This window comes from Fulmarus glacialis, unplaced genomic scaffold, assembly GCF_000690835.1.
Source record: "Fulmarus glacialis isolate BGI_N327 unplaced genomic scaffold, ASM69083v1 scaffold44191, whole genome shotgun sequence".
NCBI classification, from domain to species: domain Eukaryota; kingdom Metazoa; phylum Chordata; class Aves; order Procellariiformes; family Procellariidae; genus Fulmarus; species Fulmarus glacialis.
In genome coordinates this window covers 22400-38845 of record NW_009193174.1, presented here as the reverse complement: position 1 = coordinate 38845, position 16446 = coordinate 22400, and the positions used below count along the sequence as shown (strand labels likewise).

The window sequence follows — 16446 nt, the reverse complement described above, 5'->3', positions numbered from 1 at the left end:
GGTGGGTTCGTGGTCTTGTCCCTGGTGCCATGTAATTTGTCGGCTGTCGGTCCTCCTGAGAGCGGAGGAGGGGTGCCCCGGCCTGCGGGAGGCTTCAGCCGGAGGGAGCGGCCGGGCGGAGTCGGGAGTGGGGGCGGATACCTTTGCTAGCTGTCAGAGGGTCGGTTCCCGCCTTTTGGGCAGCATTGAGGGCTTCAGAAATACTTTCAGGAGCATTCTCTACGCCAGTTACAGGGTGATCGGCCCGTGAGATTCTTGTAGCAACTGTGCTGTGCTGTCCCATTACAATTAAAAAGTCTTGCCCTCCAGCACCGCCTCTGAGGTGTTGCCTGTTCACAGGAAGTGGCCGAAGCAGATAGTTATGGAACAGCAAAACTTTTCATAAACTCCTGTGGGTGTCTAATTAATGTCATTAAGTAGTTTGAGAGCCCCGTGTGAAGGGTTGAAAGTTTGTGTAGTTAGAGGCAGCCTTAGGCCAGGCTGACATGAAGAATGATCAGCTGAGGTTGCAGAGCAGGTAAATGGCAGACCGACTGCTACCTCTTGTTCCAGTCAGTGCCCTCCATGTCCACTTCAGTCCTGTTGTTCCTGTTTTGATTAACTAGTGACTGTAACTGTATGTTCATCTGTGTGGTTGAATGCTTATTTTTCTTAAAGAGTAGACTTCAATTGTATAAATTAATCATAGAATCATAGAATCATTAAGGTTGGAAAAGACCTCTAAGATCATCGAGTCCAACCGTCAACCCAACACCACCATGCCCACTAAACCATGTCCCTAAGCGCCTCATCTACACATCTTTTAAATACTTCCAGGGATGGTGACTCCACCACTTCCCTGGGCAGCCTGTTCCAAGGCCTGACCACTCTTTCAGTAAAGAAGTTTTTCCTCATGTCCAGTCTAAACCTCCCCTGGCACAACTTGAGGCCATTTCCTCTCATCCTACCGCATGTTACTTGGGAGAAGAGACCAACCCCCACCTCACTACAACCTCCTTTCAGGTAGTTGTAGAGCGCGATGAGGTCTCCCCTCAGCCTCCTCTTCTCCAGGCTAAACCACCCCAGTTCCCTCAGCCGCTCCTCAGAAGACTTGTTCTCTAGACCCTTCACCAGCTTCGTTGCCCTTCTCTGGACACGCTCAAGCACCTGAATGTCCTTCCTGTAGTGCGGGGCCCACAACTGAACACAGGATTCGAGGTGCGGCCTCACCAGTGCCGAGTACAGGGGCACGATCACCTCCTTACTCCTGCTGGCCACGCTTATTTACAGGCCAGGATGCCATTGGCCTTCTTGGCCACCTGGGCACACTGCTGGCTCATGTTCAGAATTAAGTTTTTTTTTCTCTTTCTAGAGAAGCTATTTTGATCGAATTCATCATGGACTCCAGGGAATTTGTGCAGTGTCACAAAGGACCTATGCTGATCAAGGTAATTAATTGTGAAGAATTTCTTTGGACAAAAAACCCAAACCCAAACCCCAAAAAACCCTCAAAAACCGAAGCAGTGCTTCAAACTCAGAAATCAGTCTTCCAGGTAACAGGGGAATCCATGTCATGATGGAGATTTAGATGAAAAATAGTGGCTTATTTGCCCTATTTGATATCGAGCTAAAGCTATAAATAGAAGTTGAACTTTATATAACATAAGAACAGTGATGGTAATTAATATTCCAAAAAAGATTGTGGTTACGAGATATGAATTAGGTACATAGCTTCTACTGTGTTCATAATCAATAGAGGTTGCTTAGATATCTATTTCAGCCATATGTTGTCCTTTATAAACTACTGATTTTATGGCATTCAGTAAGCATTTATCTTTTATCAATAGAAGCTATGTTGGGAAACTGTTATAGTAAACTATGCAGACATCTTGGGTTAACTTCTTAAAGGATTTGTAGCAGGATGGATAGGTCAGACAGAACTCAGTTGCCTCATTTAATTTTACGTTATTTTCCCTCGAAAATTTAAGACTTGTTGTTTTTATTACAGAGTGAATACCTCTACGCAACCTTTTCTTTTGTCCAGAAAATTACTCTCAGATGTGAGGTGTAATTTGCTTATCTAAACCTAGTTTATTAAGTTGCATCATTTTTAATAGCCATTTTGCTTTTTAAAAAAAATATATTTTCAAACATGAATTATTTCAGAAATGATAAACTGGTATTTGTGCAGTAAAATGTTAATTGCTGAAAGAAAAATAACTCAAATGTTCTCTGTTTCAGTTGATGCCGATGTCACAGTTATTGGCTCTGGTCCTGGAGGGTATGTTGCTGCTATCAAAGCAGCTCAGCTTGGATTTAAGGTAAGATGAGACCTCACTCAGATGGCAGAATATTCATCCAGATGAACTTGGAAGATGTTTGTGTGATACTGAAAAACTGAAATTCTTCTGTCACATCTTGGGTCATGTTGACATGTCGGTGATCTTTCTTTGCCTTGCTTACCCAGATTATACAGAAGTTGAAATGGAGATGTGAAGGTATTACTGTCTATAGCCCTGCTAGGCTACTGACAAAGCTGTTCAGGACAGCTTGCTTTTGGTTGGAAGTGATAATTGAGGTGGGCTTATACTCTTGTGGAAGAGAAGGTGGGAAAAGAATGCTAGGAAGGAATTTTTCTCCCAACAAAGAAAAGGGGAAAAAAAAAATTGAGACAGCGACAGAAAGGCTGCTGAGAAACTGCCCTGAAGAACAGACTGAAGGAACTCAAAGGAGGAAAAAACTATTCAACTGATGTGTTTTTTGAACGCGAGTAGAGGAATTCCATTGCCATGTGAGAATTTTAGAGGCAAAAATACGTCTGTAGAAATACTGTAGTATCTAATTTACATTTATTTATGTTCATCTCTGTTGTTCTGTCTGTTGTCTATGAATGCCTTTTGAAAGAGGCAACTTTTATCTGAGGTGTGCTAATGATGTGTCATTTAGTTGAGTATTGTGAGAATTATATGTTCATAATGCATTTCAGATTTTCTAAACTTATGAAAACGTAGAGCTTCAGCAGGATATTTTTTTACCTTCACTCCTTAATATGAGACCAACTTACTCTCTTGGCACTGCATTATTCTTCTCTTAATTATTTTGAAATCTGAGAAGGCGGTGCTAGCAGTCTTGAGCGTGTTCCTGCTGGCTGATATGTCCCAATGCTTCTGAATTATGACATCTGGACTTCATGACAAAAATGAGTTGATTAGACCACCTGATAAGGACAGGAACTCCTGTTGATGAATGAAGTTCCAGTGAAACACTGAAATGGGGCCCAGATAGCGTGTAGTCTTCACCCATGGATATTTTCAGAACTTGGCTGTACAAGGCCCTGAGCCACCTGATACATCTTTGATGTTGACAGGGTTTGGAGCAGGAGGTTTGACTAGATGGCCTCCAGAGGAGGTCCCTTCAACTTAAACTTTTCTGTAATTCTGAGTATTGTCCCTCATTGCTCATCACTCCCACACCTGGGTTTCAGTGATGTCTCTTTGGGTATCTTTCAGCCTTCTAATGTGTAACTGTACCAAAATAAAAATGCTTGAGATTCCATTAAGAAGTTTTACATCTGCCTGTGACCTAGTGCAGATAATTGAGTTATCTTTATCCATGTTTGTGATTTTTTTTTTTTGGTCTTAATAAATACTCTTGCTTTTAGATATATGTTGTTACTGAGCTATTACTACCTGAGAAAAAAGGTGCTCAGTGTTACAGGTTTTAGTTGAGATTGAGGCCTTCTGACATGTAAGTTCATGTTTGTTTATTGTAAAGCTATTTTTTGTGGCTATATGCCCGCTTCTGTGATTAACAATAGGATACCATATACAAGGAGGTTAAAAAGTGCCCTGGATACTCTTTTTCATCATGGCAAAAAATAATTTTGTTACACTGCTTTACGGCTAGTTGGAGTGGGTGAAATATTTGGATGTGCTTGCATGTGTCACCTATAGCACTGAATAAACATGAAGAATGTTTATGCTGTCCTTGAGGAATGTAAGGAGATGTTTTTGTGAGATGGGCAAAAAGTCAGATTCTGTAGTGACACTATTCATGGAAGAACCCCAGTGTGCTCTACTGAACTATTGAACTTCAACCTTCAATTTTAGTGCTACGTGTGCTAGCACAAGCGTTAAGTCCTTGTATCACCACCACAGCATCCCACGTTATTGCCAACAGTGTTCTCCGGGCATTGGCTTTTCAACAGCTTTGCTTGGCCTTGTTGGTGAAATTGATGTAAAGTGGATGAGGCAGAACCTCCTCATCAGGTAAAGGTAGGAGCCGTCTGATGTTGTTTGATCCATGGTGCAGCTTTTAAAGCCCTTGGATCATTTTTCATGCATTCATGTGCTTAAAACAGGAGGAAGGGTAGATAGGGGATCAGCATGTCTCGATGTGTTTCTGTGATTTGATATGGTGAATCCTGCTCTTCATGTTACCGTCACGTCTACTTTAGTACAGAAGCAGCAACTTAAAAGAAATGATGAAAGGCTTTCCCCTGGGTCGTCAGTTCTGTCAGCAGATTGGAGCTCTTAGAGTATAAACCAACGAACTATTATTTTGAACATGTGCGCACATTGCAAAGAAGGAGATGCCAATTCTTTTGCTTCTATAAAAAAGGTTTATGATACTCTCTTCCCCCCCCGCAAAGTGATCTGTTTTTGCTTGAAGTTTTGTCAGTTGTTTTTTTCCCTTGCACACTTTGATGTTGGCAAGTTGAGGAGGAGACAAAACCCCTGTTGGTATTGACCTTATTTTTGCTTGGCTTTGCTTTGCTTGATTTTTACTCTTTCTTTCTTTGTAGATATTGGCACAACTTTATAGCAACGGGTCTTGCAGGATCGTATGTTTAGAGAGGGAAATGTTGTTTAGGGGTTTTGTTTTGTTTTCTTTTCTTTAAACAAAGAAAAGATTACTTCCTGTGATTTTAACATGTATTGGTTCATTTTTTGTTTGCTTGTGATTACTTGTTTTTAGGAATCTTTTGCATGATTTACATTTTTTGCTTTTTGCAGGTGGTGTGGTTTTTTTAATTGTAAGGGGAACATCTTTCACAGAACTGAGTGTTGTATTTAATTGAGGAACTTTGTGGATTTTTGACGCAGAACAGCAGCACTTAAACTTGTATGAAAGTATAAATGGTGCAGTGGGGAATGTGGCTTTCTTCTGATAGAGAATTTTGTTACGAAGAGCCATTTTGTGGTTTTTAAGTTAGGAAGAAAATGAGGGAGGGGAAATCTGAGCCACAAAAAAACCTAGGAATGAAATTAATGAGACACTTGTAGAGGAAGAGTTATTAGGCAAAAGCCTGGTCTTTGTCATCCATTCTAATTTGTCAGATACCCTGTAAGGAAATGGTGGCATAGTATTGCTAAAAAGTTCTTTTTTCCCCCGCTTCTTCCTCAGACTGTCTGTGTAGAAAAAAATGAAACCTTAGGTGGAACCTGTTTGAATGTTGGATGTATTCCATCCAAGGTAAGTGTACATACTTTGTCGTAACTTCATTAAAAACAACATATGTTATATGTATCACTTGAGAAACTCCTCCTTAATCTTTTCCCAACATTGACCTACTTACTTTAAAAATTGAAATTGCAGTCCAAATAAGCTGAGGATCCAAATAAATAACACAAAGGGTTAAAATTTTATTTGCTTAACAGAAATCTTTTGTTTGCAAACTCTGTTTTGTGGGCTTTCCCAAAAGAAAGAGAGGAAGAGAATGAAAACCAGAGGTGCATCCAGATGTATCTTCTCATTCTGATGAGCTGTTGAGGCTGTGTTGTAACCAGTAACTGACTACAGTGTTAACTGTTTTGGATGGTTGTACCTCTTGTAGTCTACCGTGTGAAGTTCTTGATCGCCTCATATCAGTTTGTTCAAAATAAACCTGTAGTTTTGTCCAAGATAATGTTCTTACATTAAAGGAATGCCAAACTGTGTCACTAGGGGTAGAGAAAGTAAGTCTACATTAGAGGGAGAGGGGCACCTCTGAAAAATCATGAACTGTGGCTTTGGTTGGATGCACCATGCTCTGAAGATAGCTGTCTCTCTATATTGACTGTAGAAGAAGCCTAGTTGATTAGCTCTTGAAATATTAGTCTAAGCTAAAATAGTATTCTCACCAGCCCCAAAAGATGGCCTGGAGAGTGGGGCTGGTAGTGCTTGTGTGGAGTAGTGCAGGTGGGGAGAGAAAAGGGAGAGTACAAGGCATGCACTCTGAAAGAAAGGAGAAGTAAGAAGAAATTCAGAAGAACCTAGTATTTGACGTTGTCAGTCCAGTGTTAAGTAATTTCAGAACTAGGGCCTTGTAAGAACAGTGCTATTGCTAGATAACCTTATTAGTCTAATCTAGTCTATCTGGCTGGGTGCTAATGAGTCTGCCTCATAACCCCCCAGCAGGTGAAGGAAGACACTGGTAACGTCAGGTTTATAATGGCTGTAGTAACAGACATAATTTTCTTACCAAGATCCCTCCTAACTATATTGCTATTTCTAATCTGTTTGCTCAGAGAGGTTCCATTAGCATGGTAGGAGAAAATACAGTATAAATACAAAGTTTTTAAAATTATATATTAATTTTCCTAAACATTTCACTAATAGTTCTAATGAAGTTCAGAATATCTTAATATACTGAGGAAAAACTCAAAAATGAGGTGTAGATCAACACAGTGTTACTTTGAAAGTTTAGAACTCTGCTAGGATCTATTTAACTAACTTTTCTTCTTGAGTCCTTTTTTTTTTTTTTTTTTTTTGAATCCTTTGAAGTTCTTAAGAAAATGCTTTTGAAGCCATGGCTAAACTTGGATGCTATGCAGAATTTTTTTTTGAGCGGCAAAAAATTTCTTAAGAAGTGGATACGTAGGCTGCATACACTGAGGCAATAACAAACTACTTGAAAATTCCTTTCCAAAAAGCCACCCAAAATAATACATTGGTCATGGAATTTTTTTCTTTTTTAATTGCTGAAGTCTTAAGCAGTGGCTGTGTCTTCAGTAATGTTGGATGTTACAGATTCAGGGTTGTGACAGTTATGTGAAATGGGCAAATTAATTTTAGAGTGAGAGGTGGTAAGACTTATTAATAAAAATGGAATTATCTTATTCTGACAGTATTAGTTTTACTCAAGTGTGTGTATATAAGGCAGGTATCTCAAAATGTGCTTTGTTTTACTGTGCCTGCTTTCAATCTGCACAGACTTGTGCTGTTGTCCTTTAAAAGATACTGATAATTTTACATTTGGGATGGCTATAATGAAAGACATCGTTTTTCTTACCAAGATCCCTCCCTAACTATATTGCTATTTCTAATCAAAATATAATTCTAGAGGTTCTGCATTTCAAGGTGCTGATTTATCAACATCGTTACGAAAACTATTCTAATTCTAATTTTGAATTCTGAATGTCCAGTGACCTGAGCTAGCTCTAAGCCATATAGCTTCAGCTCAACTAGCTATGCACTTGTAGTAACTTCAGCACAATTCCTCAACTACAAAATTTGACTCATATATGTCTACGTGGGCTAAAATTTTAACAGGGATTTTAGTATAGATTTTCCTCATCCAGTTTTTCTGTATCCTCTTTTTGTTGACAAGTCATCTCTTTTCTGAGGTAATAAGGAAATTCTGCTGTGAGTCAGTCAGAATCATCTTTCTTTCCTCTACTTGAAGTCTGTTCCTATTTTTTTTAATTGTCATGGAGTCATTCCCAATTTCTCTGGTGAAATGAGCAAAAAGGATATGTGTGAATTTAACTATTTTTATGTTAAATATGTAACTTTACAAAACACTTCAATAAGAGATACTGTGTACAATTTCTGTTTGAAATACACCTTTTTAAATATGTACATGTCAGACTTCTTCTTAATAGTGAGAATGTTTTGCAAATAACATCAGATTATTTTTCTCCTGATAATAAATAATTAATTCAGTCGAGAATGTATGTCTTAATTCCCATTTCTGTGTGTGTATTTTAGGCCTTGCTGAACAACTCGCATCTGTATCACTTGGCCCATGGAAAAGATTTCGCTAATAGAGGAATTGAAAGTGAGTGTGAAGAGCAACTTGTCAGTGCCTGTTAACATAAATGGTTTCCATCAACAGGCAAATTTAATCATTCAGATCTGACTAGTATAGTTTTCTGGTCAGAAAACTTTTTAGACTTATAAATAATATCCTTTATCTGTCAATTGGAGGGTTAGGAACATGTGTCTGCTCCTTGAACCCTGAATCCTGGATAGGTAAGTTATATTTGAAAAGTGTAATACTGCTTTTTAACATAGCAGTTGTTGAATGTAACCTTTAGCGTTTAGTAGGGCCATTCAAAACATCTTAGTGTGTCAGAGCTGTTAATTGTGTTTAGGTGAGCTCCTTAAAATAAAAACACTGCAATGCTTGATAGAAGGATTTTTTAACCTTAGTTACAGGAATCCGTTTGAATCTAGAGAAGATGATGGAACAGAAGAGTGGTGCAGTGAAGGCGTTAACAGGTGGAATTGCTCATTTATTTAAACAAAACAAGGTTAGTTTGGATTATATACTGAGGTATATCCATAACTTCTTCTGATCTGAGTTTCCTTGCTTTTTACATTTTCATATTCTTGCCACATAAATTAATTTGAATGACTGACTCGGCAAGGGCAGAATTTGAATGCTTCTCTTCTATGAAATTTTTAAATGAACAGTTTCTTCATTCTTAATCTACTTAAAAGAATAGTATACAATAACTTTGTGATTTGTACCAGATGGTGATGCAAAGGTACGTGTTGGCAGCTTCTCTAAAGCATTGGTGAGATTCAGCTTAAATGTAGCATAACTTATATAAGTAATTTGAATCTGAATTTACTGTGTTCTGATTACCGAAGGTTGTACATGTATCTGGGTTTGGAAAAATAACTGGCAAAAACCAAGTCACTGCAACCAAAGAAGATGGCAGCACTCAAGTTATCAGTACAAAGAACATACTTGTAGCCACAGGCTCAGAAGTTGCTCCCTTCCCTGGAATTACTGTACGTATTTGAAATCTTAATGGTACTTTTTTTCAATGTGTTATATCCACATAATTTAATGTGTAATAATTTTTTGTATCTGATTGCACTTCTTCTTCTGTGTGCTTTATATACAATGTATAAAAGAGATTGTAAACCTCCCTTTTTGGATTTCTTTGTCATTAGATCGATGAAGATAATATCGTGTCATCCACTGGTGCGCTGTCCCTGAAAAAAGTTCCTGAAAAGATGGTTGTCATTGGTGCAGGAGTCATTGGTGTGGAACTGGTAAAAGGATATTTAAACCACTTGGTCTTCAATATAATTTATAAAAGAACAGGGTGTTACTTTCTGTTATATTTGATTGTGTTGCTGTGATTTAACAGATGTTTGGTCGAGTGAGTTGTAATGAAACTGTTCAGACTTCATAGCCTGCTAGCTCCCTTTTCTACCAGAAAAGCTGGGATAAGTGTTTGTAAGATCAGTACTCCTGCAGCTGGTTAGCTAAGCAGAGAAATGGGAGAGGAACATACGGGGCCTCACATACAGTGGTTTTTTTTTGTCTGTCAAGGCCCTGACTGTAAAAAGGGCATTTTGTTGGGGGGGGGGGGGGGGGGGAGTTAACTTTTGCTGAGGTTTGTAGCTGCTCTATGTATAGATGAGAGAACTTCCTTTTTTAAGGGAAGTTCATTTTAAGCCAGGATAAATTCTTGGTGTGTAGCAGTTAATCCCAAGAAATTTTTGTGTGATACGATTGTACACGTTCTATCTAACAACCAAAGGAGTGGAGACTTTGTAGTTCCTCTTGGTCTGAGTCCTCTTGCCACCATACCTACATGGTTCAAAAAGAATGTATATTTGCTGGTCTTGCAACTGCTTGAAAATGTGCTCAGCCTGAAGACTGTTAAGCTTGAGTAAGCAAAGTGAAATACTGTGCTGGATAGATGTGGGTAACTGCAGGTAAATAAGGTCTATATGGGTTTTGTTGGTGAAGCTGATGATAGTGGTTATGGCTATAAATACATACAGAAGCAGCAGTGGTTCCATTTTATTTCCATAAAATCTCCGTAATGTGGTATTGTTTTGATTTAATTTGTAGTGATACTAGAATACCACAAGCAATTTCCTTTGGGTTTTCTGAGCTACATTCAGATTCTTTGATTTTGAATTTTTCTATACCTATAACCTAAAATGTACCTAATTTATACTTAATTATTTTGTTAGCTATTTCTTTAAAAACTTAATTCTGTGAATTCAATCATTGAAGTTTTGGGTATGCAAACAAGCAGTGATAAATCCATTTTTTTGTGGAAAGGCTGGGGGAGGTTGGACTTGTTTTATTCTATACTGTAACATTTGTAAAAACTGATCAATTTGCTGTTCTACTTTTGAAAAGTTTACAGTCTGTGGTAAATATTAGAGCAAAAAAATCTGAAGCTTTTGAAAAACTTTTTATCTATATTGTTGTGACTGCAGGGTTCAGTTTGGCAGCGCCTCGGTGCAGATGTGACAGCTGTTGAGTTCATGGGCCATGTTGGTGGAATGGGAATTGACATGGAGATCTCTAAAAACTTCCAACGTATTCTTCAGAAACAGGGATTTAAGTTTAAACTGAACACCAAAGTTACTGGTGCTACCAAGAAACCAGATGGAAAAATCGATGTAGCGTAAGTGTTTAACATAAAACTAAAGGAATGCCATATATATTCTTCCTCCCAATCCATCAAACCTATTTAAAAGTACAGCCTGATACTATTTTTTTAAACAGGAAAAAACTGATTTAGGATGAAACTTAATTCTTTAGTGAAATTTAGTTTTTATCCTGTATTGTAACTTACAGAGCTCATAATTTTGGGTTTATTGAGTCCTAGATTGCTTATACAGGAGAGGTTCCATTGACTTGAGTTGAAGGCGTACTAATGTAAAACCACTGTTGTTATAGTGAGATCAGTAATAAAAACAGAACTCTAAATCATTCTTTTCATGGAAGATCTTTGCTTCTGGTATAATTAACATAAATATCGTGATTGTTCATGCAGTCATTTTCAAGCCGTTAATTCTTGGCTGCTTACTGGAAAGGTTATTTTGTCCATACCTCCTCTTGTCTCAAAATAAGCGTGGCAGAGATTTTATTGCTTTTGAGCAGAAATAAATGAAACTACCCCAGAGGGCCACACTCAAGCCCTTCAAAGACTTACAGATTAACAGCTAATACAGAAACATATAAAGCAAATCTTCTTTGTAAAAGTCCATATGTATACACTACTTCTGTCCTTTTTCTTGTTAACATATTCTCTATGCAGAAACCGTAGTTTGAGTTTTAAGAAAATGCTTAATGTTACTTAACAAAAGTAAGCTTAAATGTTTTTTCATTGGAATCTTAATACGGTGACTTGTATTTGCTGTATCGCCACACCTCGGGATGATCTGTTCTCCATCATTGTAAAGGTCCTAGAGTTGGGCTTCTTTATGTACCACACTGATGCTGGTTGGATCTCTCATGTAGTCTGTTTCTACATTTAGAGTTTTATTTTGGTTCAGGAGTATGCTTTTGAAACATACTTCCTGCTCATCCTGACTTACCTTGCTTTGGTTCTTGTGCTCTCAGAGCACAGGAACTGAACTTGTTGTGGGTGCAGTTAAATACAAAGATGCACTTGATGGATGCACCTGATGCAGGGCAGCTGCTAACAGGTGTTTGATTCCTGGGCCAGAAGAAAGCTTGCTCCGAATACATGGCCCTACCGCACCCCAAAATATATATAGTTTGGATGTCAAGTACTCAGCCCGAATTATTTTGCTGTACAGATTTGATCCTATCAGGTCATGCTACTTGCTAGTGGATATATACCCTGAATTTCTGTATCTAAGAGTTGTTAACAAATGTGGTAAGAGTTGTTGTCCCTCCTTCCCTCTTCTACTCCTTAACTCTCGCAAGGAGGAAGCATGGGGCAGGCTGAATGCAAGTGTTGTGTATGCCAGATCCAGCCAGTAGGTCACCATCTGGATCATATTAGTTACTAGTCAGAGAAATACAATGCTGAAAGTTTACAGCTTAGCATTTTTGATACTTATTTTTCTGTAGTGTTGAAGCTGCTGCTGGTGGCAAGGCAGAAGTAATAACTTGTGATGTGCTCCTAGTTTGCATCGGTAGACGTCCTTTTACAAAAAATCTAGGTCTTGAGGATATTGGAATTGAACTTGATAAAAGGGGGAGAATCCCAGTGAATAACAGATTCCAAACCAAAATTCCAAAGTAAGTAAGACTAAATATTTTTTACTATTTTTAAGCAGAACACTTATTTTTATAAGTTTAACCTACTAAAGCACTTTTTTTTTTTAATTGCAGAATATAGCTTTCTTTTCTGAAAGAAAAACTCAAGATTTCTGTTTATTTCAGGAACTAAAGATTTTTAGTCAACCTTTGAAGTTTTGTGATTTAAAAGTCGCTGTGTGTATTTCATGTCACTAGTACTTCTCAAAGTGTGGTCATTCTGTGGAAACTGCTCTTTCATACTTTGTATTTAGTATTTTAACCTGTTTTGATTAGAGTTTTCAGTAATGTGTTTCAAACTGACTATTATATAAGGTAGCCTAGGTGTGCTAGGATGTTTTTAAACAGTGTCTTATTCTGTTTCATTGGTCTGATAGCATCTATGCTATTGGTGATGTAGTTGCTGGACCTATGCTGGCCCACAAAGCTGAGGATGAAGGCATTCTTTGTGTAGAAGGGATGGCTGGGGGAGCAGTTCACATTGACTATAACTGCGTACCCTCTGTGATATACACTCACCCTGAAGTGGCCTGGGTTGGGAAATCAGAAGAACAGCTGAAAGAAGAGGTACTGTTCGTTTTCTTCTCAAACAAAACTGCTTTTCCATCTTGGACGTGGTTTCATTGTCTAGTAGTTTATCTAGCTACTTTTTCCAGGAGAATTTCTGCATCCGAATTTATTGCTTAGGGTGTATGATTGAATGATTCCCTCCTGCACGCCACTCTCCCAAGGATCACAGGTCTCTTTAATGACTTCTATTCTGTGAAGTTAATATTGTTCATTTGCTAATTAATCTTTTTTAATACCCCCTTATACCCCTTTTGCTAGTGGTTCTCATGCATTGCTCTGTGTGTCTTATGTGTCTTTTATTTTTGTATTGCTTCTGTTCTTGTACTTACCAAATTGTCTGTATGGTTACATTGTTCTTGTTGGTCATTAACTCAGTAACACATCTGTTTTGTAGGGAATAGAATACAAAGTTGGGAAATTTCCATTTGCTGCGAACAGTAGAGCAAAGACAAATGCTGACACAGATGGCATGGTGAAGATACTTAGTCAAAAATCAACAGACAGGATGTTGGGTGCTCACATTTTAGGCGCAGTAAGTATTGTAAATTTTGCTGCTGTCTTGGCCTTGTAAGGTCTTTTATTTAGTGTTGCACAGTTGCAAAGTAGTTGTCACGTTAGGAGAAGCGGTGCTTGTAAAAAGAAGGACGATTGAGTCTACCATGGTCATTTTTATTTACTGTTCTCTTCTGCAGCCCTACCCTCCTTCCCACTTTCCTGTTACTTTGGTGTTAGACATAGCTTTTTTTTTTTTTCTTTCCTTAGAATTGCTAGGGTTAATTGGTTTCTCTGACCAGTTTTTTTTTTTTTATGAATACTGCCAAATACTCGAGAGAACAGCAGAAATTGTTGACTCAAGCTTTAGAGGTTGAGGGAGCTGAACAGACTGTGGCTTTTTCATTTGTGTTTTCTTTTTTTCCCCCTCTCTGAACTTCAGACTTCAGCAAAGGTGGTAACCTTATGCTGCAGTCACCAAATCTGGGGTCAGTAACTTATGGAACTTTGATTTTTAAATGACTGGCATTGTGAGAGAAAATAACTAGCATAATGTCTTATTATGTATTCATATCAGAAATTATGAGAATCAGATTCAGAAACAAAAAGTCTATCCAATAGTGTTGATAATATATCCATTCGTAGGAATAAAATTTCCTTTCCAGGAAAATGGAGAGCAGTTTTAGTGTTTCTCTTAAAGAAAGCTGTATACAAAGATGCATGGAACTGTTTCTGCATACATCTTTAGGGAAAAAAAAAAAAAAAGCTGAGGAACAAAACAGAGAGTTAGGGTCTAACTTTGGAATGTGTGGGACAGCGGAAAATGATACTTTTCCCAAAGAGAATTTTCTGATTTCTCATCTTTACAAAGGATTTGTAATCAATGTGCCTTAAAGGAAGCACAACTTAGGTTTATCGGTGTGAGACAGACTAATTTTCTTTATTGGGAAAGGGCTGGGGGGAAAATCTTCATGTTTGTGGATCTGAATGCTAAAAACGTAACAGGAGATTTCACTATTTTTGACTCCTCAAAGAAATGTTCTCTGAATAAATACGTATAAATACAACAAATAAAAATGAGGGTGCAGATGTAGTAACACGCTTTTTTTTATCTAGTTATCTGTTTAACTTTCCAGGAGGGCATTGAAGTTTTGGGGAGGTTTCAGCAGTGATAATGTACGCTGTAGCTTTGAGAATGTAGGTATTATCTGACCAGTATCTGGTAGTGGAAAAGGGCCCAGATTTTGCACAACTCTCAGTAATGAGAGAACAAATACTCTCATTAAGAATTATGTTTAGATTTACGCTAGGCTTGAGCACAGTAACCAAGTAGATTAAGAACTTATGACTCATATTAGAACACAGATGAAGTGCTAGTTAATAATACAGCTTTTCTTTTTTAGCAAAAGATGCTTATTTTGAAGCTGTTAGTGATTCAGGGGAACCTGGAGAACTGCATAAAGATTTGTGCTAATTACAAATACCATTAAATTACAGGGTGCTGGTGAAATGGTTAATGAAGCTGCCCTTGCTATGGAATATGGAGCATCATGTGAAGATGTAGCCAGAGTTTGCCATGCCCATCCAGTAAGTTTTTTCTAAGCGGACTGTTGAACACCAGGGTTGCACAGACATGCTATAATTACATGTAACTATTAATGACTTGTACCTTTTTGTGTTTGCTCTCTACAGACAGTGTCAGAAGCCTTCAGGGAAGCAAACCTAGCAGCATCTTTTGGCAAAGCTATCAACTTCTAAAATGAAAGAGCAGATCTCTGTACGTGTATAGTACATCTCTGAAAATGGACTGTGGGCCCTTATGGAAGGCTGAGTCTGAGGATTTTAGGACTGAATTAAGTGAATCTGCATTTTAAACATCAAATATTTAAACAAGTAGAGTTCGGAACAAGTGGAATTATCCAGTCTCTGTAAATTAAATACTTAAAATTACATGTTTATTTACATGATGAATGTTGCAGAAAAACAGCCTGACAGAACTCTTCTCTTTCTCAAAACCAAACATTTCGCTGCTGCATGGGATTATCAGGTGTGCTGGTCAAAACTCTGAATAAGTGTCCAGCATACCTGGTGTTGTCTTATTTGAAGTAGTGATAGACTAAACCAGTTGAATGCTGGTACTTACCATGCCGCTGGCACTTAAAATGCCACTGTCACTTCCGCACAAAAATGTGTTTTCTTCTGAAAGGTTTAACTTTAGTATTTAACCTACTTCTTACATACAAGTACCAAAACTTGTTTTGACCTAGTAGTGTTAGGATGTTGGGAGAAGAGGGGCTCGTATAGATCAATTAAAACTATATTGACTTTTTAAAGAGAAAATTACTCTGTGTGTGTGATTCTCCACACGTCATGTTTTCATATTGAAAACTCATCAGGGGAAAAATTGAGTGCTGATGGAGAAATGAAAGATTGAAGACATTAATCTTACTGCTACTTAATCTCTTTTTGTTTTTAAAGCTTCCATTGTTCAACTCTCTTAAACTTGAAACGCTAAAACTGGGTAGTGAAGCAGCACTTGCTGTTAAGTGCTATGACACGAGGGTTATTCTGCACCTTCCACACATAAGGGCTGCAGTGTCAGCTCTCCACGCAATGAAGACATACTTTCTTCTCGTCTTCTGTTTTCTGTTTTGTGCTCTCTTTCGGTCTCTTCTGTAGCAAGAGAGCTCAATAAATATTAACGTGGCTGGAGGGTCTTCTTGGGTTTTGTTTGCTGATCGGCCCTGTTACTCCTTTTAGTGTCTATGTTGTCGAATACATGAAGAAGCTCACAAACAAATGGCATCTTTGGAAGATCCCTAGTGTGTATATGGAATGTGCCCAATTCCAGTAGCTCATTTTAAGTTTTGTTTTGCAGGGTGCCATTTCTTTCTTTTTTTTTTTGTTAGGCTCTTCTGCCTTGAAGAAAACCTTAATATCTGCTGGTATTGTGCATGTCCTTTTTCAGTATGCCAATGGCATGATAGATGAGAAATGTACATTTAGAAAATGGTGCAAAAGCTACTTGGTTTTGTGTGCAGATAAGATTGTTCTATCCTTCTACCTTTCTTTAGAGCTTCTTATTCAAGTATTGATCCATTATCCATACTGAGTGGTGGAAATATATGACAATGTTACCATTTTATTAA

General features: G+C 38.0%; 1 protein-coding gene across 1 annotated transcript; it reads left to right on the top strand.

The window, feature by feature from the left end:
- Positions 1-1351: 1351 nt before the first annotated feature.
- On the top strand, positions 1352-15732 carry DLD (dihydrolipoamide dehydrogenase; the record flags this gene model as incomplete). The annotated part of the gene is made up of 13 exons (XM_009587333.1): positions 1352-1427; positions 2221-2300; positions 5386-5454; positions 7951-8020; positions 8395-8495; positions 8839-8982; positions 9148-9249; positions 10438-10628; positions 12047-12217; positions 12613-12802; positions 13200-13337; positions 14795-14884; positions 14990-15732. Coding segments are annotated over 13 exons (1488 nt in total), but the record flags the coding sequence as incomplete, so codon positions are not given.
- Positions 15733-16446: the final 714 nt, after the last annotated feature.